Below are 23146 nucleotides of genomic sequence, written 5' to 3' on the forward strand. Positions count from 1 at the left end.
CTTGTTATAATAAGAGGTGACTTCCAAATCTAGCAAGTAAAAAAAACACATTTCTCTGTTTATATAACTCCCTTTAAACCATTAAATATAAGTCTTGCTTCTCTTTATCAGGCAGCTATTTCTTTGACCCATGAATGTGTGTTTGTAAACAGGTGATGAAATGCTTAGTGTATGAGTCAGTGTGCGTAAGCCTGAGTGGACATTCTGTACTCCTGCGTGAGAAGCTGCAGCAGGTAATGCTCTCTCTGTGACAGGTTCTCCGAGCTCCACTACAACTTGCACACTGTCTTCTATCCACAGTCTTGTCTTCACAGACATACACCAGCCATGACTACAACCAAAGAGTACTGCAGGTCAGTCCAAGACTCAAACTTATACGTGAAAAATTCAACAGATGTAAAGTCTTTGTGTGATCTTTTTTCATTTTCAAGACAAAAATGTCTTTTTATCATAGGCTAACTACAGAAACACAGTGGTACTTTGGCCTTGATTTTGTAAAGTGTATCAAGTTTCATCTTTTTAATATGACTATGACATTTTTGTTTACTGTGCATCATATCAAAGCAGCAGGATCAAAACTATTTACCTCTTTATAATTTTATTTTTTTTAGGAAAAGTAAAATTCCTAATATCCTTAGTGATTTATAGATTATTTTTTTTGAGTGAAAATCCACAGACACGTGAAGAAAACAAACTCCTCACACAGTGAACCTGGGACCTTGTGATCCTAGAGCTGTTGGCAGTGATGCCATGAATTTTGAATACACTTTGAAAGTCCAGTGCTATCAAATTATGTCAAAAAGTGAAGAATAGACAGACGAGGTTTTGTTCTGACAGTGAGGATACACAGGTGTTGAATCGTACTCTAACGTTCTATTCAGATTAGTGTTGATATGAGATTATTGTTGGTCTTGTTTTAAGTGACTATTTTTCTTTGTCTGTTAACGATAGAATGGGCAGTCTGGATGAAGTTCCCTTTAAGGTTCCTTTGGGTTCTTTGGATGAGCCGCTGGGAATGATTACCCTTGTTACAGCTCCAGAAATCATTATACCAGACTACAATCAAATACTGAAGGACACACAGGTCTCTAACACACATACAGTGATTCAACAAGTCATTAGGATCAATAAGTCCTTTTTAACCACCAGAAAGTAAGGAAAAATATTTATGAATTTAGTCTCCATAGAGTGGGTCCTCCGAAAAGGGGTGACCATTATTTAAAGCAGATTGAAGGCATAATCTCTGAAACATCCAGGCCACCAGAAAGATATCTTCATACTATTTAAAAGAATCATTAACTTAACCTTAAATAAATATCTATAACACCAAGTTCTCTGTAAAGGTAATAATAACTGTCCATTTAAATAATATAATGAATATTTGATGATGGGGTAATGCATTAATGTGTGTGTGTGTTTAATTTTTCAGTATGAGTTCTGTCTGGAGAACTGGGTTCTCGCTGGGCTCCATCCAGATTCTAGTAAGGCCTCTGGTGCGTCTCTCTGTATGTCTGAAGATGTGTGTACGGTTCCATCCTGCCCACCACACTGGCTGCTGTTTAGCAGTCCCCAGGAGAGGACTTCAGCTTGCCACTCCAGCAAAGGATTATGGGAAGAAAGTCCACGGCCACGCAGTCTGAGTCTGAGTGCAGTGGCAGACCCCCACAGACGCCGTCTCCCACGTTCTGTTCATTTCCTTATGGCCGACTCTGAGTGTGAGGGAGCGGGCTACCGCGAGGATGACGAGGGCTCTTCCAGTGAAGAGGAAGCCCCAGCTTCACGCTCTCACAGTGCAGAAAGGCCACGAAGCTCTGGACACAAGAGACCACCTTCACTCCTCCGTGAGGCCCAACGACGTTCAGCTTCTCAGCTTCTGCTCCCGGGTTCCCCTAGGCTCCCTGCAGCCCAGAACAAGAAAACTGGCTCTGGCAGCCCCCACAGTCAGAGGTCCTCACGGAAGAAACAGAGCTCTGGGGGATCCAGTGGGAAACGCCACACGCTCACACATAAACAGACAACAACACACTCAGTTCTTCAGCAAAGGCCCTCTTCTGCTGGCCCTCAGCCATCCACCCGTGAGCACAAGCGTCCTCTGCAGGTAATAACAAACAAACAGCTGCTCAGAACAGTCAGTACAAGGTTTCACATAGGAAAGGCTTCAGCTCCTCTCCTAAGCCAGATAAATCAAGCCAAAAGTGACCGTCTAATACAAATGTTACTTACCTTTTCATTTCTAGGATAGTGCTGACTTCTGCTTGTAAAGTACCCTCCAGAGAAATCTTAATTCAAATGTCACAGCTGAATAACTCCTGATTCTACTGTTATGCACATCCCAAAAATGTCAAGTGAACTACTTTAAAGCCGTACCTCTGTATAAGTTTATACATGCAGTGAGTGTTAGAAATATCCCCTTGTAGTTAGGAGGACCTACTGTAGGCTAAACCCCCAACACTTACTTCAGTATTATGAAATAAAATCTAATAGTTATTACTACTACATACTGTGAGTATAATAAAAAGAGCATCATAAACATGTACTCTATTTTCAAACTAAATCCACGCCACGTACAAGAGCCACTGTCCATAATACATGCCCTATATTTGTGTTAAAGTAAATCAGACTTTACAAGCTGTCCCATGCCGCCTTTGGAGGGGTGCACAGAGTGAGAAATCTCTTGCTGTTTTCTCCAGGGGACAAACAGGAGTGAGACAATTCACAAATTTGCCACAGCACCACCCCGTGACAGAAGGGCGTTGCTGCACAAAAAACAGGGGCCTGATTTATAAAACTGCGTGGATTCTGGAGTGAAAACCAGAAAATAGAGTGCTCCCAAAAAAAGTCAGATTGCGTGCGCAGATGAACGTGTCTCAGCCTCAGTTACTCGCCTGTGTCGCCCACATATGCCCATAAATAGTCAATGCGAATAACCTCGGGAATGTTTAAATAAGGGCTACTCTGTTCATTTTCGCGTGAGATAGTGGAGACAATGGGGGACCGAAAGACAAGAAAAGAGAAAACAGACCGCGCAGTAGAAGATATTGTTTCAGAGGTCGAGGCGAGGAAAAATGTGTTGTTTGGTGTTTGGTGGCCTCAGCCGTGGTTCGCTACAGTTCTGTCTCACAAATATGTAGATATATCAGAATTGTATGCGAAAATAAATACATTTGTTTAAATTTACATTGAACATATTTGTAAAGTCGAAGTCTCGAATTTAAAATGTATTTGTAAATTGTTGAATCTGTGTTTGTGGATCTAGTCACTCACGAGTTTTCCGTGACGTGCATTTGTTAATTTCCTCTCGCGGTTTTTTGGATTATGAGTCTTTCCTTTCGCATTTCACCCGATCTACATACAAATGCAGAATGATCCACAAAATGTGACCAGCAGGCGAACAAGCCACCGCTGGGTGGCACTGTTGTTTCCCCCAGTGTTTCAGGACTGACCTGTTGCTGTCAGGGCCACAGCGAAACAACCCCCTGTAGGCGGGACTATGACTCCATTGGCTGCCGCAGTAAATGATAGACAGCTAACTCTGGCTGCTGATTGGCTAAATTAAAGTGATGACCAATGAGAAGCGCATATTCTGTTTCGGAGCCGTGGGGTATCGCGTCTGTCTGAAACAAATCATCCGTCTTAACAATCCAATCTCAAAAATACGAAACATATCAGTCCAATAAGTAACACGATTTTAGTCCAAATACGGGATGATTTTAACGTATTTTATTTGACAACCATAGTCTGCAGCGAAATTATGGAAGTTCCATTTGATTTTAACGTTGTTAAATTTAGGGCACCTTCAGAAGCCTTCCCCAGTGATCCCCCTCCTAACTGTCTGTGATATGAAGCTGTATTCAGCGGTTTGGGCGGCATTTTGTTCAAACCTCCACATTAAATGTTGCGCAAATACGTCTCCATTTAAGTTGCCCCCTCACGTCCTAAAACAACAGTGCCACCTAGCGGTAGGTTGTTCGCCTGCTGGCCACATTTGTGGATCAGGCTGCATTTGTATGTAGATCGGGTGAAATGCGAAAGGAAAGACTCATAATCCAAAAAAGGAAATGAACAAATGCACGTCACGGAAAACTCGTGAGTGACTAGATCCACAAACACAGATTCAACAATTTACAAATACATTTTAAATTCGAGACTTCGATTTTACAAATATTTGCAATGTAAATTTAAACAAATGTATTTATTTTCGCATATAATTCTGCGGTTTATTTTTGTCACAAGCTCAGTTAATGGACACCATAACACTATAACATATTCTTAAAAAAATGAGGGATCTCCAAAACAATTATTTCATGGCTTTTGGGGATCTAAAGGCTATTATTTTGCACCTTACCTGCAGTGAAAGCCGGTTATGGGACTATTTAAACGATGGCAGAGCTAAGTAATTATATTCAACCAATTAAAATGTAAAGTAGCTATGTCAGTCAGTATTATTTAATGCCAACATTTTTAAACAGGCAGTTAGAAAGCAAATAAAAATCTTCCAATATCCAGCACCACAAACTCTGGTTTAAAGTACACCTACTTCTGGTTTCTTATTTAAAATTAAAATCATTACAACCTGGTGATCAGCCTACAGTTACAAAAGACGGGCAGGCAGTCACACGCCCAGACAAAAGCCAAACCTCCCCTTCATTCACAGTTTCAAGTATCCAATAAAAATGAATCATTTAAAACTGGAAAAAAATGAGGGAAGATGAGTGGAACAACAGATAGTGTTGCTGTAACTCAGCTCCAGGGTCTCTGAATTCTAGGCTTCATCCTCGCCTCAGTTCACTGGCTCTGAGGAGTTGTGTGTGTTCTACCCGTGTCTGCATGGGTATCCTCTGAGTACTCTGGTTTCCTCCTGCAGTCCAAAAACACATTTCAAAAGTTGCCAAAACCTGTAAAATCCCCCTACTAGATACTGTGCTGGAATTACTACTGAAAACTCCTACAGATTAAATGAAAATATAATTCCAGATCAGCAAGTGTAAATCAAGAATCCTGTACTTTAACTTGTTTGATATTTTAAAAATGATCAATGTTCAATACTTTAGACCCAAACCTAATTTCATATTGTAGGAGGAGGCAAGACTAATCCAACTAGCCATTCTATCATACTGTGAATTTGAGAGAGCGCATTATGTGAGATACCTGATACTCTAAGATACTCTAAGCCCAATGGGACAGAAGCAACAGGATTGGAGAGGCTTCAGACCATGATCTGAAAGTTTTTCTAGATGCCGTTTTCATGGATGGCAAATATATGCCCAAGTATTATAATATCATCTCAGAACTGTGCAGAATTTAGGCTGAAAGGTATGCAGATATGCCGTGCATGACAAACAGTGTCAGGTTTCTGATGGAGTTGCACCTAGCACTAACCATGTTAAAACTCTATTATTAACTCACAGTAGCCAAGTAATTGATGCCAATACACGATACAGAGTCTATGGCCAAATTCAGTGGCTTATTCAGTGGATGGTAATATGAAAAGTAAAGTTTAAGATGTACCATTGAAATTAAAGTGCCATTTGTTTTGTGTGTGTGTGTGTGTATGTGTGTGTGTGTGTGTGTGTGTGTGTGTGTGCATGTAACCTCACATTATGTAAAAGTGACATGTGCATGTTTGTGTTTATGGATGTATCAGTCCCTTCGTCCACGCAGTTCTCATGGAGGTTGTAGCTCTGTTATGGATTCTTCAGTAGAGCTGCTCTATGCTCTAAGTAGAGAAGAGAGAGCACTTCTGGAGACCATTACTGCTCAGGGCTACACACCCAACTCTGCTATTCTTGCCCTGCAGCGCACTGGACCACGCAGTACAGAACAGGTAGCACGCACACACCACACATAGGTTTGGGAAATCAATATATAATATAATATCAATATAATATCATTAATAAATAAATTGCAAGACCTTAAAATAAATTCTCTTTGTTTTTAGTTTCCTTTTTTTATTTTTGGAAATATTCAGGAAATAAGGCCATTTTTTTTATAATTTTGGTTAAATTAGGGATTAAGAATTCACAAAACATAAACCGCCTCTGACAAGAAGTACTCCATATGAATCCTCCCTCATTTCGTATTAAAGGAAAATAATAATTACGTGGACAGCAGGTATCACAGTTCTAGACACACTTTCATTTAATCTTAAGGCTGCAATAACAGACTTGAACCACTAGAGGTCCAAAATAAACCACATATACCACCAACACATACAAGAGTATGTGTTTACAGTCAGGTTTACAATGTGTATTTATACAGATTCTTAACTATCTGTTGGCGTGTGATCGTCTGTGTGAGCTTGGATATGAGAAGAGTCAAGTGGAGGATGCTCTGGAGATGTTTCAGAACAGTGAGAGCAAGGTGAGAAACGCATGCAAAGTTGGAGCTACATAGATTACTGCATGTTCTAAATGGTTCTGAAGAATATACGGCAGTGGAGCATGATGGACATGGAGTAAGTTCCCAGAAATTACAGAAAAGTCCATGAATATATGTGTTAAATGCATTTTAATATAAATTTAATATTATAATATTTAAATATTTTAATGCACAATACACTGTGCATTCTGATCTCATTTGTGGAACAGTAGCTGGTTTAAATTCCATTTCTGGTTTCTGACTGTCAACACTTCATCTTTGAAGATTAAAAATGGCTTAATTTTACAGAACAAAAAAAAATCACTCCATGTTCCTTTAATCTTACATTAAAGGAATCTTGCTGCGGAACATCTAAAGAGTAGAACTGCCTAATCATTGCCCTGAAGGTCTTTGATTGGTCCTTCTTTAGCTGAAACCTCAGCTAATTAAAGATCAATAGGACAGCCTTTAATCAAATACAAGCTCATGTTCTCTCTGTTTGAGGGAGCAGATATAAATGCAGAATAATATAATTCTACTCTTCATGTCAATAAAGGGTGTGAACAAGGTTTAGACATATGTTATGCAGCACGTAGGAGCCAGGCACGTTTTCAGGTGTGTGGGATGTAGTCTGAGTGTCTTTCTTTTTCTGATCGTGATGTGCTGCTGTGTATCTCTCTGTTTCTTTCAGGCAGCAGAGTTTTTGCGTTTGCTGGCACAGTTCTGTGAGATGGGCTTCCAGCCGAGCACCATTAAAGAGGTTTTGCTGTTACACGAGAATCACCGGGAGAGAGCTCTGGAGGAACTCATGACCCGTGTCGCCTGAACCTTCTAGAACAAGAAAGATTTCTCAGCTCCATTCCCAAGTTAACTCTCACAGCATATTTGCACACTGTCCCCCAATGCCACACACTTTGTCATATTTTGTGGTGTTTTTAGAAGCCTGTGAAAGGTGACACTGAAGTTTTTTTGTATAAAAGATTATTCAGCTACGTTGAAGTACTTGGTGAGTAGGAAGAACCTGAAATAAATTGCATAACCTTTGTTTTATTAGTAGAAGGACCTTCAGGGCTACAATCATTGAAAGAGAGAAATAAATTTCCACATAATGTAACATAGAATAAGGAAAACAACTGAGAGTTAGTGACCTCTTAGTTGTCTTTTATGCTTTTATTTTATTTATTTATTTTTTCGAGGGGTGGTGGTGGTCTGTGGTAGACTGAAGCTTTGTGATTGTTTAATCCTATTCTGAGACATCAGCGCCCCAGTATGACAATTAACACCTCCTTGAATTAGATTATAGGCGAAGATTGCATGATTATGCTGACTTTCACATGATTCCAGTATGTAGCCTAATAGAAGAAAAAAAACTTGATTAAAAATGTTTTCATTTGATGGGAGATTGTCGTACTGAATGGATTATAGCACTTGATTCATCATAGCATCTAACATTGCTTTCATCAAGATTTTTTGGTCCACTAGTTTACAAAGCAATGCATTAATTGTTAAAGTAGGAGCATTATAAGTCTGTTACACAGTGCATATGGACTTAGAAAGTAGCCCTAGTATTCCCAGTTACTGTTTTATACCTGTAAATGTATTAAAAAGCAAAAATGACAATGGCACATTTATTGGTCAACTGCATATTTAGTGTTTGAATCAAAAACAAAAAGGAATAACAGGAAGTGAAATTAGTCATGAGACTTTGATTGGGGAATCGGTGCAATACTTCAGGACTGACCCCAAAGTCAGTTGTATTTGGAGGAGGAAGCATCATGGTTTGGGGTCATGGCAAGATGAATGCTAATGTTTATCAGAACGTCCCTCAGTGATACACAGGTCCTTCCCTGATCTCCCAATCAGCCGTTTCACACTGCAAAATGTGTAAAACCCTTCTTTGAAGCTGTTAGCACTGAAATTATGTAATGTCCAGTGGTCACTTCTGGTGTGAACCAGACAAATAATTACTGAAAGGTCACTGGCAACATTTGTTATGAAAAGTTAAGAAACCCACTGTGGGTACTAAACTGTGGAAGAGACTGGTAGAAGAATTGGGGGAAAAAATTAGACCAGAGCAGAGTGAGAAACTGGTGGTACAGCACAGATGTGCAGTCATTCACAGTAAGATCTCTAAACTTCCTGCTAAATGTTTGAAAGTCGTAACAATAAAAAAATATTACATTTGTATGCTTCTTTTTTGCCGTGATGATTCTTGGTTTATCATTCGAATAACAGGGTTTTTTTATCTTCAAAATTACCTTTTTTTAATTGCAATATCTAATATCTTTTTCATCATAAACGATGCTACACCTGCTTTCATTAGGATTATTTTGTAGCTATGAGCAGTGAATTTGAAATTTAAGAAAATGTAGGTTGTTTTCTAATTTTTATATCTACCTCACAGAACACTAATATGGGATTATATAAGGATACACTAAAGGCAAGGTTTTATAAAAATAGTTTAAACAATTTTTGATGGGATTACAAGTGTTTTAGTTTAAAATCTATAAGATATTGTAAAACTTAAACCGCATATTTAATTAATGTAATAAGTATAATATGTAGTTTTTTATTTCTTGTTATAGATGTCTGATGATTTGGACACGTCAGATGTCTGGTTCCTATTACCAGCACAGTAAAGATTTCTCTAAAGAATGTAATTTTATAACAAAACACCTTGAATGACTTTGTTTTCTCTCTAAACCACATTATCGTTGAAAACATATTCATTCATTCATTCGTTGTCTATAACCGCTTATCCAGTTCAGGGTCGCAGTGGGTCAGAAGCCTACCTGGAATCACTGGTTGCAAGGCAGGAACACACCCTGGAGGGGGCGCCAGTTCTTTACAGGGCGAGATATTCACACCTACGGACACTTTTCGAGTCACCAATCCACCTACTAACGTGTGTTTTTGGACTGTGGGAGCAAACCCACGCAGACACTGGGAGAATACACCAAACTCCTCAGTCACCCGGAGCAGGACTCGAACCCCCAACCCCAGGACTCTGGAACTGTCTAACTGCGATGCTACCGTGTTTCCCCGATAGTAAGACACCCCCGATAGTAAGACGCAGTGTGGGTTTTAGGGGGGTCGGCTAATGTAAGACGTACCCCGAAAGTAAGACATAGTAAACTGTACGTTGGAAAAATACAAGCCATAGTACCGGTACCTTTTGCTGCATTAACTGCGGGATGCGGACGGATCTGGAGCGGAATGAGCGGAGGGATGTGGAGGCCGCGGGAGCAGCAGTAATGTTGTCCGTGGTCCAACACGCAGCCTCAGTGCCCTCATGTGCAGCCGCTGGTGGCCACTCTGATTGGCATGGCCATGGTTGTCATGGAATAAATCTGTTTTATCTTCCAGTATAACATATTCAAACTGTTCGTTCTTACCGTTTTTCATTGTTTTACATGTTATACATGGAAATACCGTCATGATACGGTTGTAACAAGACATTCTTGGCACTTGCTTTTATAAAACTGTTTTATGGTGAATACCATAATGTTCAGGTTGTTAATAAATGTTAATTTTATGGTTAAAACAAAAATCGACATTTTTTACCAATATAAGACATACCCCGAAAGTAAGACATAGTGGGACTTTCGGGGGTAAAAAGAATGTAAGACACTGTCTTACTTTCGGGGAAACACGGTACCTGCTGCACCAACGTGCCACCCTTTGGAAAAACAGTTGGCATTGGTGCAGCAGGTATCACTGCCACACCACTTCAGTGGCCTGGAGTCCTGGGTTCAAACCCCACCTCGGGTCACTGTCTGTGGGGAGTTTAGGGTGTTCTCCTTGTGTCTGCATGGTTTTTCTTTCAAAAACAAAAACATACTTTGTACTGACCATGAACTGTGTGTGTGAATTTGAGATTGTGTGGTGCCCTGAGATATACTGGGGCCCCCATCCAGGGTTGCCCCATCCTTGCACCCAATTATTTCTTGTAGGGCACTGGACCCATAGTGACCGTGAACAGGATAAAGCGGTTACACAAACTGAATCAATAAATGAATGAATGGTCTAAAGTGGATTAGTGACTCGGGTGATGCATTGCACTAAAAATGTTATGAGCTCCGCCCCTTCCAGCCAATCAGCTGAGGGGAACGAGAAGTTTCGGCGGCGTCATTCGACTTTTAGCCAATCAGAGACGAGAACGCGTTTCGATGCAGGATTTGAATCTACAAGAAGAAACGGCTGTATATTCACACCCAGCGAGTTTACTGCACACAGAGTACACTTCATTTTCTCTCTATCGATAACGTTAACCGAGGAGTTTCATTTTCAGGACGCGGTCTTATATGTCGGAGTAGTGTTTACTCTTCAAGCGGCACCATGAGGAAGAGGTAAATAACTTTAAATCCATAAGCCCCAGTGTTATTGGTCGTCAGCCGGATAAACTTCGTGTGTTTAATACGGGCTCCTTTGGGAAGAACTCGACTAACGGCAGCGTTAATGATTTATATTAAAACAATAGCTTTGTTAAAAGCTGGAGTGTGTTGGTCATTTATTCTAGTCTGTCCAATCTCGTGGATAAAATGGTTTGTCTAAGTTGCCAGTTGAGCTAGATATTTAGCATAGATAGCTAGCTAGCGATAACAATATTGAGCTACACAAGTCTACAAAGTATTTTTTATCATATGAATCTAGTAAACTAAACGTTCGGTTTAAGTTTCGTTTACATTTAACGTTACATAGCGCTAGCAAACAGTTGAAATTGAACGCAATGTAAATCGTATTTATTTTTTCTAGAGATTAGTGTGTCTCTTAAAGGGCATTCCTACCAACATTTCAGAATTAGTTTAGTATAACTGTCGATGGCTTGTTTGTCAGGTCAACGTGAGTGTTCAGCGATTAAATGGTTAAGGTAGGAATTTGATTTTGAAAATGCGGTTCTTAGGCGTGTTAAGTTCTAATATTTACAAACCATTCAATCAGCCACACATTAATAAAGGCACGTTTCTACATTCATCCACTAATCATACAGGAGCAGATTGTAGTTTTGCGATTTCAAACTAGTAAAACTGTTGCTCTGTATACTTTGTCCCCTTTCAGCCTGTTGTCAGAACCAACACAGTATGTATGACTTAAGTGGCGGATTATTTTCAGCGCTGCAGTGCAGTTGTGTTGGTAAGAATGGATCAGACACAGCAGTGCTGCTGGTGACTTTAAAACCCTTAGTGTCACTGCTGGATTGAGAATAGTCCACCAGCCGTTAATATCCAGCCAACAGCTTCCCGTGTGCTGTGTCCTCTGATGGACTAGACGACGACCAGCACAATCTGCAGCAGCCGATGAGCTACTGTCTCTGTCTTTACGTATACACAATGTGGACCAGCAAGGTAGGAGTGGACACCAGTGTTTAAAAACTCCAGCAAAGCTGCGGTGTCTGATCCACTTGTACCAGCACAGCACACAACCACAACTATCAGTGTCTCTGAAGTGCTGAGAATGAGAGTATACCTGCGTTCTGGGGGTCTTTACGATTTGAAATTGAGGGTGAATGTAGGTAAAAAAGTATGCAGAGCAACAGATGGACTGCAGTCTGTAATTCTAGAAATATAAAGTGGAGCTCATAAAATGATGTTAGAAACAAGGTCATTCTTACCTGCCAACCTCACATTATTTATCGCTATAATTACTTTCAATTGCTCATTAACCATTTAATTGTGTAGAAGAGTCTTTTTGAGTAGAGTTAGGGCTGCGGGACTTCCCATTTAACATCAGCCACTCTTTCTCAACTAAGTGAGGCTGTAGGTTAAAGCTCATATTTTGAGTCAAAAACTTTATATACTTCACTATGTCAAAGTAAAAAAAACAATTGTGTTTGTCGTTTTGCAGTGAGCTGCATGCCGCAGAGTCGGTGGCTTGTCTCAATAAAGCCCTGAACCACCTCAAAGACATCTGGGAGGAGATAGGAATCCCTGAAGACCAAAGATTGCAGAGGACTGATGCGGTTAGAATGCATGTCAAGGTGATTTTTAAATGTTTACTATCCTTTGTCATGTGACAGCTTTTCAGCTATGTCACTTCATGACCTTGGCTCCATGTTTCAGACTTTTCTAAACCTGTCAGTTTTAAGATTGTGAGTTATTTATTTTCAACTCCCAGAACCTTTTGGACATGATGATAGCAGAGGAGGAAGGGCTGAAGAAGCGGTTGCTGAGTAGCATTGAATCCTGTCGGAAAGAACTGGACACTTTATGTGAGGAGCTTCAGCTTCCTCCATATTTGGTATGTAAGATGGGTGTAACCTGGTAAAAAAAAACATCTTGAAATAGCACAATGTAGTAGAAACCGATCTTTATTTCTAAAGCACCTCTATTGGTTTTAGAATCAGAAAATGAAAGCTTGATATGTGCCATCTCTAGGACTTATTGCAGAATGTAGATTCTAGTCATTACCTTTCCATGGCTATGGTATTAGTCATCTTCTGGTTGTTTGGGTCTGGCTTTTTATTTATGGTATGCTTTTTGTCCATTCATCAGGAGGATGATGGCTTGACCATGCTGCAGCTGGAGAAGGAGATTCGTACACATCTGAAGGTGATGCTGAAGCAGAAGACTCAGCGAATGAATGAGCTGAAAGATCTGATGCAGCAGGACCGGGAGCTGTGTGATATTCTGTGTGACAACCCTTATGTCATCAACCCTGACCGCGTGCCCTCGGCCCAGCAGCTGGAGAGCTACGGTCAGCATATTGCCACACGTAACCAGGAGAAGGTAAACTTTTCAATTCATGCAAATAGATGACATGTTATGTCTTTGTTTGTTACCCATTAAAGCATATGTAAGTTTACGTTATGTTCTGAATTTCAATGTTTTTTAAGGGGAAAAATTAGCTGTGTGTCTGAAGTTTAGCATGTCTGTAATTGTGGGTATTTCCCTTCACTCTGGGTTACCACAGAAACTCATTTGATACTTGAGGTTTTTCATTTTGTAGTACTTTAGGTCTGTGGTTACTTTCATGCAGCTGGCGTTCCCCAGAATTTAGAGACTGTTTCATCAACAGCAAAAATAAGTAAATATTACTCACTTATGGAACAGGAATAGAACAATATCCTTATCCCAGTTCCTGCTTTTCAAAATTTGGCGGTCATTTTGTTCTCTGAAATCTTCCAAGTCACCTCTCTTCTGCTGTGATTAGAGAGAGGAATCCTAACATAACAGACTGAGACACTTACAGACACTGGGGCTTTGTAAAAATGTTAGATTGGTTTTGAGCACGCAAACAGACTGGAGAGCAGAAAGTGGTGAGGTATCCTCAGAATTTTATATAATAATTTAATTTTATATTTTTATATGGTGATTATCACATTTTTAGGCAGTGTTGTTTTTACGTAACATCATCCAAGACTATGTTAATGGGAAACTTTATATTTAGGAACGTCGTCATGCAGAGTTTGTGGCCATCAAACGGCAAATCATTGAGTGTATGGAGGATCTTGAGCAGATGCCGGACACTAGCTTTGAGAGAGACGTGGTGTGCGAAGATGAAGAAGCATTCTGCCTTTCAACAGAAAATATTGCTGCTCTCAAAGTTCTACTGCACCAGGTATACATATGTGGAAATTCACTGGAGAATGAACTCATTTCTGTTTGTGTTATGAGTAATCCTCTCTTCCAAATACAGCCTCTTTGTCTCCATGTCTCCCCCACTGATTGCTATTCATGTCCTTGAAATGAATCATTCTCACCTATTCATCAAATAGATTAATTTGTGTGACTGATTCCTCTATTTAACATCTTGCTTATAGCTTTTAATCATTGGTTACTGGTGTAGTTTCAGTGTTATTAGGATGGGATTCAGTGTGTTAATTAAATTGTTTTTCATTCATTTCCACATCGAGACAGGCTGTAAGTGAATGTGAGACTAGATTGTTTCACGCTGAGCTGTGTATTTCCGTTTCAGTTGGAAAATCGAAAAGCGGAGAATGAGGCATTGTGTGTCTGCTATCGTGGCCGTATTGGGGAGTTGTGGGAGAGGCTGCAGATTCCCCAAGAAGAGAGAGAGACTATTGCTGAACACATGAACAGCAGCAAAAAGAAGAATATGGAGGCAGTGAGTGTAAACTTTCATCTGTCACATCAACTGCATATCAGTGTCAATTTTATATATATATATCTTATCTTATATATTATCTAAATCTTATAATATGCAATATTTGGCAGTATGCAGGCAAATGCTTGCTAAAAGTGCCAAAACAACAGGGTTGGGTGAAGTGGAATGTGAATAGGAAGGTGTCATTCTAATTTGTCTTCCCAGTTGAATCACTTATTCTCCTCATGCCTCCTCAAACAGCTCCACTAAGCACAATGCCTAAATACACATGGAGCAATTTAGTTTTTATTTATTTATTTTCTTCTAACACTGCGACCCTGAACTGGATAAGTGTTTACAGAATTAATGAATATTTAGAAACTTTAAAACAGGATTAATTTCAGGATTAAATCTTTACAAAAGTTATTCTTATTATCACTCATTTACATTGCCCTTATACTTGTGCTGAAAATTCTAATGATTGCGTTAAGCATTTTAGCTACACATTCCATACATTTCTTGTGGTGTTTTTTTGTTTTTAAACTGTATACTGTTCTCACACCAGTTGCATGCAGAGCTGGAGCGTCTGGAGGAGCTGAAAATGAAGAACATTCGCAGCGTGGTTGAAACAATCAGAGCAGAAATCGCTCTCCTCTGGGAGAAATGCTTCTACAGTTTGGAACAGAGACAAGCCTTCACTCCTTACTACATTGGTATGTCAGGACCTAGCCTAGGTTGTATTGTGTACCACAGGGCATTAGTGACAATAGATATTTAACAATAATCTGTATAAATTTTGTGCACACAATCTATTAGATAATCTAGATATAAATGGACTTTTTCTTCTTTTCCCTGTTTTTCAGTTAATTTGTGGTGTTTTTTTTATTTCTGTCAGAGGGACACAGTAATATTCCACTGCAATTGTCTCTAATAGTTTCACCAATTTTATGTCATAGTTATCAGTTCTAATCTTTTTTTTTATTATTATTATTAGATGATTTTAATGAGGAGCTACTTGCTCTGCATGAGCAAGAGGAGCAGAGGCTGAAACAACGTTATGAGGAACACAGAGAACTTTATGATGGAGTCATCAATTGGCAGAACAATTGGACCCTCTACAAGGAACTGGAGGTGAGTTCTTGATTGTTAATTTTGAGCAGTTGCCATTTCACAAGTCACTGGCATGTATCACATATATTTGCAGGTATAGACAAATATAAGTGTTTGAACTGATTTATTGTATACGTTTGCAATTATGAAGTACTCTCAGGGTCCTAGTAGTGATGGCTGTTCTTTCACTGGATGTCTTTGCAACGCCCCAGGGCCATTATTTCCAGTCACACAAGATCAGACTTCTGTCTATGAATGGAGAGACCAAAATACACACACTCAGTACTGAAGCTCAAAGGTTGATAATGAAACAAGAAACATACGTTAATTGTTCCTACAGCTTGCTAATATGAACTTTTTTTTTTGTCTGTCTTCAGAAAAAAGCCACAGATCCATCTCGCTTTAACAACAGGGGAGGGAACTTGCTGCGGGAGGAAAAGCAGCGAACTGAACTGCAAAAGAGTCTGCCTAAGGTCAGCCAGTCGTATGCTGCCATCAGCAATTCTCAACTATTCATTATTCAGAAGTGTGCACTGTCAAGCATTACTGTTTTGATGCTGATATTCCATATTAATGGAACTTTACCACAACTGCTTACTTTGACCTTTTTCATTGCTCAGCTGGAGAAGTGTCTGAAAAACCAAATAGATCAGTGGGAAGCAGAGCAGGGAGCAGAGTTCCTGGTCAGTGGGCAGCCCTTCATACAGTATGTGGAGGAACAATGGAACCTGCACCACCTGGAGAAAGAGCGAGAGAAGCTGGAACGGGTAATTACATATTATGAATTAATAATCATTACTGCATGGGGAAGCAGTGTAGCTCCATGGAAACACGTCTGTTTAAAATAATTATGATAATTAGAAGAGAATGGAAGAAATAATCAAGATTTGCAGAACTGTATTGTAAGAATTATTAATATGCTATTTAAGTTATAAGGAAATGAGTGGGGGGGGGTTTAAATGGTCATTGTGACATTATTAGATGCTAGACAGAGTACAGGCACCTCACACTGACATTCATCCCTGCTGTAGTTTCAAATATCATAGAGAACGTCTATATGCTATAAATCTCTTTCGGCAGCAAATGAAGAAAAGTAAACAGACTGAAGAGGACATGCTCTATGGCACATCCCTACGAACGCCCACCAAGAGGAGGCTTGCAGGAACGCCCACACCAGGGAAATCACGCAAGGTAACAAGCCAACTCTGTGCATACAGATGACATTTTGTACTTTATCAAAAGTTGATCAATGTTTTGAAGTGGCACTGAATGCTGCTTTCTGGTATTTTAGCTGAATACCACCTCCAGTATCTATAGCTGCACCCCCAATACGACACTCCGCTCTATCAGCCACACTCCAGCCATGAGACCACCTCTGTCAGCAAGCAGAGTAAGAAGTAACCCTTTTCTGCTAGTAATGTCCTTGTAGTTCTTAGGCTTGAGACACTTAACCAGGATGTTGAGAACTGAACATTTTAACAAACAAAAAAATCATTCTTTTTCTACAGCATTGTCACATTACCTGATTGTATGTCTTTTTATGAAACCAGTGACAGCTAAATGCTGTGTTTAATATTGCTAATTCTGCTGTAATTGAAACCTGTGCCAACCTTGTCTGCTATGAATATTAAGCAATCACCAGCCATTTATTTGCAACACTCAATTTGTGTTGCATTTAGACTTGGTAACGGTGACTAATTTAGAAAACATGAATGTATGGAAAAGTATTGGTGTTTTAACTAAATTCAGGATTTTGAGGACATTTATAGATGACTAAAAACTAGTGTTAGACAAACATGGAAAACAAACACAGTGGATTATTAAATGTTATCACACTTCTATATTTGAGAATGCTAAAGTTATAACTGTTGCTAATGCTTTTCATATTGGTTCGTATCAGATTGGTTTAGGGTTACGTACGCCGTCTCGTGGCCGAACTCCACGTGGTTTGGAGAAGAATAAGGAAAACATGTCTCAGATGAGTGGAACCCTGCGAACCATGACCACCAGCCCTCATCGAAACTACTCCATCAACTCAGTTGCCAGCTCCTACTCTGAGTTTGCGGTAAATTCCCCACTTTAAACTTTTATCCTTTGTCATCCCAAACAGAGTCTCAGCAGCACCCAGTCAAGTAACATGGAGAGGACTAGCATATATATAATTACTGTTCTTCCAGTTCTGTGGCATGATTGTGGTGTTTAGACTGGACATGTGAAAATTTTATTCCATTAAATCTATAGTAGATTATATATAAATTGTTTATACTGTCCTGCTTTTTATGCTATTGTGTTTTGTACTGTCTGGAACTGTGATGTAAGGCTTGCTTGGTGTGCGGTAGTTGGTTGCAGTAAGCTTTTCTATGCTACTTACTTTGAACAAAACCGATAAACTTCCCAAAATAAAAGACACAGGCTTTACACTTCCATGTGGAGTTCAGACATCTTATGTCCTGATGTGAATGTATAAGCTTATTTAAAACTGAATATGGAGTATGTCCCAAAACGTATTGCGCTGTCTACATAGAGAGCAATTTATGTCGCAGTGTACATGCTCCTGACATATGGGCTGTCCCTTTTTTAGACACATCTGACAATTTTAAGGCAACATCAAACCGTTCCTCAGGCATTAAGGCAATCCCAGGATACAATGCAAGCAACTCGCATCTATTAAAACAATCAAACTTACTATTAAAAACCTGAATAGCACATGCATACAGGTTAAGAAATTTCTCCCCAGGAGCACACTTCAGTGCTTTGCATGAATGGACCTCCATAACCATTCAAACAAAACACTTTCATAAACTGTCCTAGGAGAATTCTGATTAGATTTGGTTCCTCCAAAACTAATTTGTTTAACATCAGTATGATGTAAAAAAAACTTATCTGGTTTATAGTCATGAGAGTTGAGTTCAGAACCCCCTGTGTAGGTACTTCATGTGTAGTGGCTGTCTAACTCTGCATTCTATTTATAGAGGGACTGTGATAACGTTGAGTCCACCACCATATCCAGGTTTGTATGAATTAAAGCAAATGCTGTATTAACATTTCCCACTTTTATGTATTTACTCGTTTCTTAAACTTTCCCACATACTCAAATTTGATTAAAAGCCGCAAGGTGCAGGAGATAGGCTTTGGCGATAATGAAGCATGTTTTGCTAAACAATTATATTGAGCATCTTAAGGAAAAGCAATATTTTTGTGATTAAAATTTAACATTAGTCAAAAGAACTTCTTCTGTCTATTACAGACTTGTACCATGGGTTGCTGTTGTGTTGAGAAATGGTTGGATCAGAGCCAAAGATAACTTTATTTACTAAATCACACTGTTGGTATATGGATATTTAATACATTGTCCTCATGCCTGAAATTTTGCATTTGTTTTATTTTTTTTCTGCATCTTGACATATGCTTGAGTTTTAACCTAAAACATCCTCAAGCAAGTTTACAATTCAGTCATCTGTCAACATCAGTTATCACAATATTGTGCAAAGTTTTATTAAATGGCAGTTCCAATAAATGGAAGTCTTTTGTAGTTTTTACTTGAGGGAAAAGTTTCAAAGTAACTCCTTGACTAGCTTTCCGCTTGTTAAGTTGTGACATTTCAACCGTGTGAAAAGTCACATCCAAGACCAAACCGCTGCTCAGTATGGCCAACTTGGTTCACTGGTAGCAGAACTCATTACAAAACAACTGTTCTGACTGTGAGCGGGTGACATGGCTCTCTCCGCGGCTCTTGTGCTCCCAGAGATGGAGCAGCCCAGTCAGACTGCACAGCAGCTCACACACATCAGAATGAGCTGTGAACTGTACAAATTGTGCAACCAAAGACACACATTTGCTTCTGTTTACGTTTATTCCTTTTTCTGAGCTCCTGCATGGAGATCATGGCGAAACGTCACTCGTGGCGTCACACTTATCAAACGGATTGGCTACATTATCATAATTACATGAAATAATGCGTTATCCATTTTTGTGGATTTTTACTACATCTTTTGAACACAGCAGCTGTCCTTCACTTGCTCTAAATGTACTTTTACCCCCCTTCCTCTAAAGTTAATGTTTTGGAGATGCGTGTTTTTTCTTTGAACAGCAATGATATTCCTATATTCTTAGAAAATGTAGAACTAAGTAAATAAGTATGAGCTTTTCCTGTATGAATAAAAGCTATGAACTTGAGCAGTTATTTGTTAAACAAAACATGTTTATGGGTAAAACAACTCTAACCCCACACACACACACACACACACACACACTCTCCTCTTAAACCATAACATTTTTTCTGCAGTAGAACAGAACTCCACACATGCTCACCAGTGACTTAAAGAAACAGTTCTGCTCTCTTTAGCCATTACAGTATGGAGTGTAATATCAGTACAGAATAATCACTTAACTAACATTTTGGCTTTTTTCTGCCTACTCTAACTCTTATTTGGCTGGACTGTGTGCTGCTGGCTCTGCTGAACTTTGTGGGTTGAACACTTTCTGCTATCTGCTCTTGCCTCTTATTAATTTCTTTTTCTTTTTTGCCAAAATGTGTGAGTGTACCTGGAGTGTACCTTTTACTGTTTTTCTGTAGAAGGGTTCCTCTGCATTAATGGTTGAATGGTTGTTGGCATAGTAACTAGCTCTCAGCAGCCAGTGAACAAGAACACAGGCCTTCTGTCAGAGGTTCCCTAAACACTAAATCTCTATATACATTCCATGTCCAAAGATTTGTAGACACTCTCTATAATGATGGAATTTGGCTACTTTTAAGGTGCACCCCTTATGGGTCCAGACACAATGGTGAACACACATTTTATATGATCTCCTAAGATAAGATTACTGTCACCTGCCCAGTGCAAAGCATGGACTAAAGGGATATAACCCCTATAGAGTGGATTTTGACATTCAGCTCTATTTTTGATTTTGTATTAAATCACATTACTCTTCATTCCATGAATTCCAAAAAAAGGCACAATTTTACAAGTACAGTACCACAACTGGCAGCATTTGAGTGTTACTGATGATGTCTGATGTCTTCTTTCAGCGAGAACTCTCACAAGCCTCTAAATCCAGCTGCAAGGCTGGAGTTTTGAACTCCACCATCACGCGCTGAGCTTTGGTTGGTTGGAACCATTGCATTGTGACTGTCGCCATCTTTGCCAAGCATTACTCCAGATGAAGGGAAAAGTGTTCAGGAGAATATTGAATGTAAAGCACCTTCAAAAAATTTGTTCCTGCTGGAAAATTTGTAAATATTTTACTTTGTTTTATTTTATCAATTTTATAGCATTGATCTTAGAACCAGTCAGTCTTCCATGTGATGTCAGAAGGACTTTCTGTCAAAAGCAAGATTGTTTTTGCAATAAACACTTGTCATTTTATTTTTAATCTTTTAATGAAAACATGTACAGTATGTGGTGGTTCTTCACTGGTTTCTGCTGGTTTGGATATACTGTCCTATGTATTTATTGTTCTCTTTTCTACTACCTTAACACTAGTATTTGTTCTTGACATGTTCAATTAACACTTGATAAGGTAATCGGCAACCTGTAAAATAAATGCTTCAAACCAGAAATCAGTTTTCTGCTGATTCATTGAATGGGATACAAGTGGCTTAAATGGACTGGGGCTGTAAGACGTCTTACTCTGGATGCGACAACTGAGCATTAAAGGCCCTTAACACATTAAAAACCGCCATGCTTATATTTGCCTTTTGTACTTTTAATAAGGCTATACAGCTGATGTCAAGCAGTCATTTAGAGTGGTTTCGTATTAAATGGTGCATTGTAGAAAAACATGGCTCTAATTTCTTCAGAGTTTGTGAATAGAGCTAAGGCTCAGGTGCATGACGCAAAAAAATGATTTTAGGCCAAAACCTTATCAGGAAAGAAAAAGATTTTTACATGTAATGTTTGTATTCGTTTCATTTAAATAACTTTTGGGAATTGGTCTGTTTCCTGTCATTTTCCCTGTAAACATTTGTAACTTATCAGTTTACAGACTATTTCAGGAAATTATTTTATTAATTTTTTTGGCAAGGCACATTAAATATGCAGGTCAACTGCAATAGTTTCACTTTAGAAGTGATTTGTCACTTTAATTTGAATTGATTCCAGTGATTCTGGGTAGGATCCACACCCACCATGATCCTGAAAATTAATTTGGAACGCAAGAATAATGCACTAAAATTGCTACTAACACACTACAGCTAAATGACTTAAAAATATAGATACTCCTAAAACTCATTTTTATAACTACACAAACCACTATTGGAGAGACTGAGTTACTGCCTCTTTATGCAGAAAGCTGGTGTGTATCCTAAATGTAGCTTCAATTACCAAAAGATTAATAAAAGAAAATGAGTGTTGCCAATCAGGCTAGTTTAACAGCTGGCGCAGCAGGTAGTGTCGCAGTCACACAGCTCCAGGAACCTGGAGGTTGTGGGTTCGATATCTCGCTCCGGGTGACTGTGAGGAGTTGGTGTGTTCTCCCCGTGGGTTTCTTCTGTGTGCTCCGGTTTCCTCCCACAGTCCAAAATTACGTTGGTAGGTGGATTGGCGACTCAAAATTGTCCGTAGGTGTGAGTGAATGTGTGTGTGTGTCTGTGTTGCCCTGTGAAGGACAGGCACCCCCTTCAGGATGTATTCCCGCCTTGCGCCCAATGATTTCAGGTAGGCTCTGGACCCACTGCGACCCTGAACTGGATAAGCGCTTACAGATAATGAATGAATTAAGGCTCTCTTACAGAAACTAAAATGTTTCCATTCGTCTTTCCTAGTGTGTAAAGGTTTAATATTAGACTTAGTCTTGTATTTCTTGATTAATCAAAGTCTTGATTAATATTAAATTATTAATTTCATTAAATTTCATTAAATTAAATTATTAATTTCAATGAACCGTATCTATTGTGCGGCCTGTGACTGATTTCATAGTCATCAAGGATAAATGCCTGTGTTTGTACAGTATGATGAATTAAATGATACATAGATTTAGTCATTGTTTTTCCTATAATTTTTATTAATTACACTTCTGTTTGTGACTTTATATATTTACTCTTTAAATCTTTGGTGCTGTTAGTCCGAGAGCCATTGATTTCGTCCTTGCCCTTAAAGTTACTTAGAGGTGTTGGAACAGAGGTGTCACTAACTTAAATGTCACCAGCCATGCAGACAGCCAACTGTTCCTATTTTCTGACAGAAATCATCTTCAAGCTGATATCATTTCGCTTCTTAATTTAAAAATAATTAATAAACTTCCACTAGGTTCAGCACGTACTTTCTACAGATGATATATTTGTTCAAAGAAGGTTTGTACCACCGATTTATCCAGTGAGAATATGATATAATTATAATTGTCTAAACAATGATGAGCCAAAATTCAATAGAACTGCCTTTAAAAACAGTGTATAACTCACTGCAAGGGGAATCAGTTTGGAGGAAGACAGACACAGAAACTGACTGCTTGGGTTTGTTAACTTTATATTTTTGGAGATTCTGTCCTTGCCATTTTTCAAACCATATTGGAAACTGCCAGGCACTGACTGTTTAAAATATTTAATCAGAGCCTGTTCAGTTTCATATCCTCCTTCAGAAGTTCCATAGTGCCGTTTCTGCAGTGATGAGACAGGTGTAGCAATGACAGAGGCTCTGTC

The 23146-nt window shown here is 39.1% G+C and overlaps 2 protein-coding genes across 4 annotated transcripts; both read left to right on the forward strand.

Moving 5' to 3' along the window:
- The first annotated feature begins 327 nt into the window (after positions 1 to 327).
- On the forward strand, positions 328 to 7792 carry ubap1la (ubiquitin associated protein 1-like a). Its single transcript, XM_066668840.1, has 6 exons — positions 328 to 353; positions 952 to 1084; positions 1430 to 2098; positions 5645 to 5824; positions 6259 to 6360; positions 7049 to 7792. The coding sequence occupies exons 1-6, from the start codon at positions 328 to 330 to the stop codon at positions 7181 to 7183; spliced, it is 1245 nt and encodes a 414-aa protein (XP_066524937.1). The 3' UTR covers positions 7184 to 7792.
- Positions 7793 to 10525: 2733 nt separating this feature from the next.
- prc1a (protein regulator of cytokinesis 1a) lies at positions 10526 to 21081 on the forward strand. 3 transcript variants are annotated; one of them, XM_066669856.1, is made up of 15 exons: positions 10526 to 10706; positions 12202 to 12334; positions 12472 to 12594; positions 12849 to 13082; positions 13744 to 13914; positions 14272 to 14421; positions 14966 to 15113; positions 15395 to 15531; positions 15888 to 15983; positions 16131 to 16277; positions 16591 to 16701; positions 16802 to 16900; positions 17411 to 17575; positions 18483 to 18520; positions 20540 to 21081. In XM_066669856.1, the coding sequence occupies exons 1-15, from the start codon at positions 10696 to 10698 to the stop codon at positions 20586 to 20588; spliced, it is 1812 nt and encodes a 603-aa protein (XP_066525953.1). In that variant the 5' UTR covers positions 10526 to 10695; the 3' UTR covers positions 20589 to 21081. The 3 variants fall into 3 exon arrangements, with proteins under 3 accessions (XP_066525953.1, XP_066525952.1, XP_066525954.1); XM_066669855.1 differs by lacking the exon at positions 20540 to 21081 and adding an exon at positions 18758 to 18907; XM_066669857.1 differs by lacking the exon at positions 18483 to 18520 and having other exon boundaries at positions 10527 to 10706; positions 20540 to 21078.
- The last annotated feature ends 2065 nt before the right edge of the window (positions 21082 to 23146 follow it).

This window comes from Hoplias malabaricus, chromosome 4 (assembly GCF_029633855.1).
Source record: "Hoplias malabaricus isolate fHopMal1 chromosome 4, fHopMal1.hap1, whole genome shotgun sequence".
NCBI classification, from domain to species: Eukaryota; Metazoa; Chordata; class Actinopteri; order Characiformes; family Erythrinidae; genus Hoplias; species Hoplias malabaricus.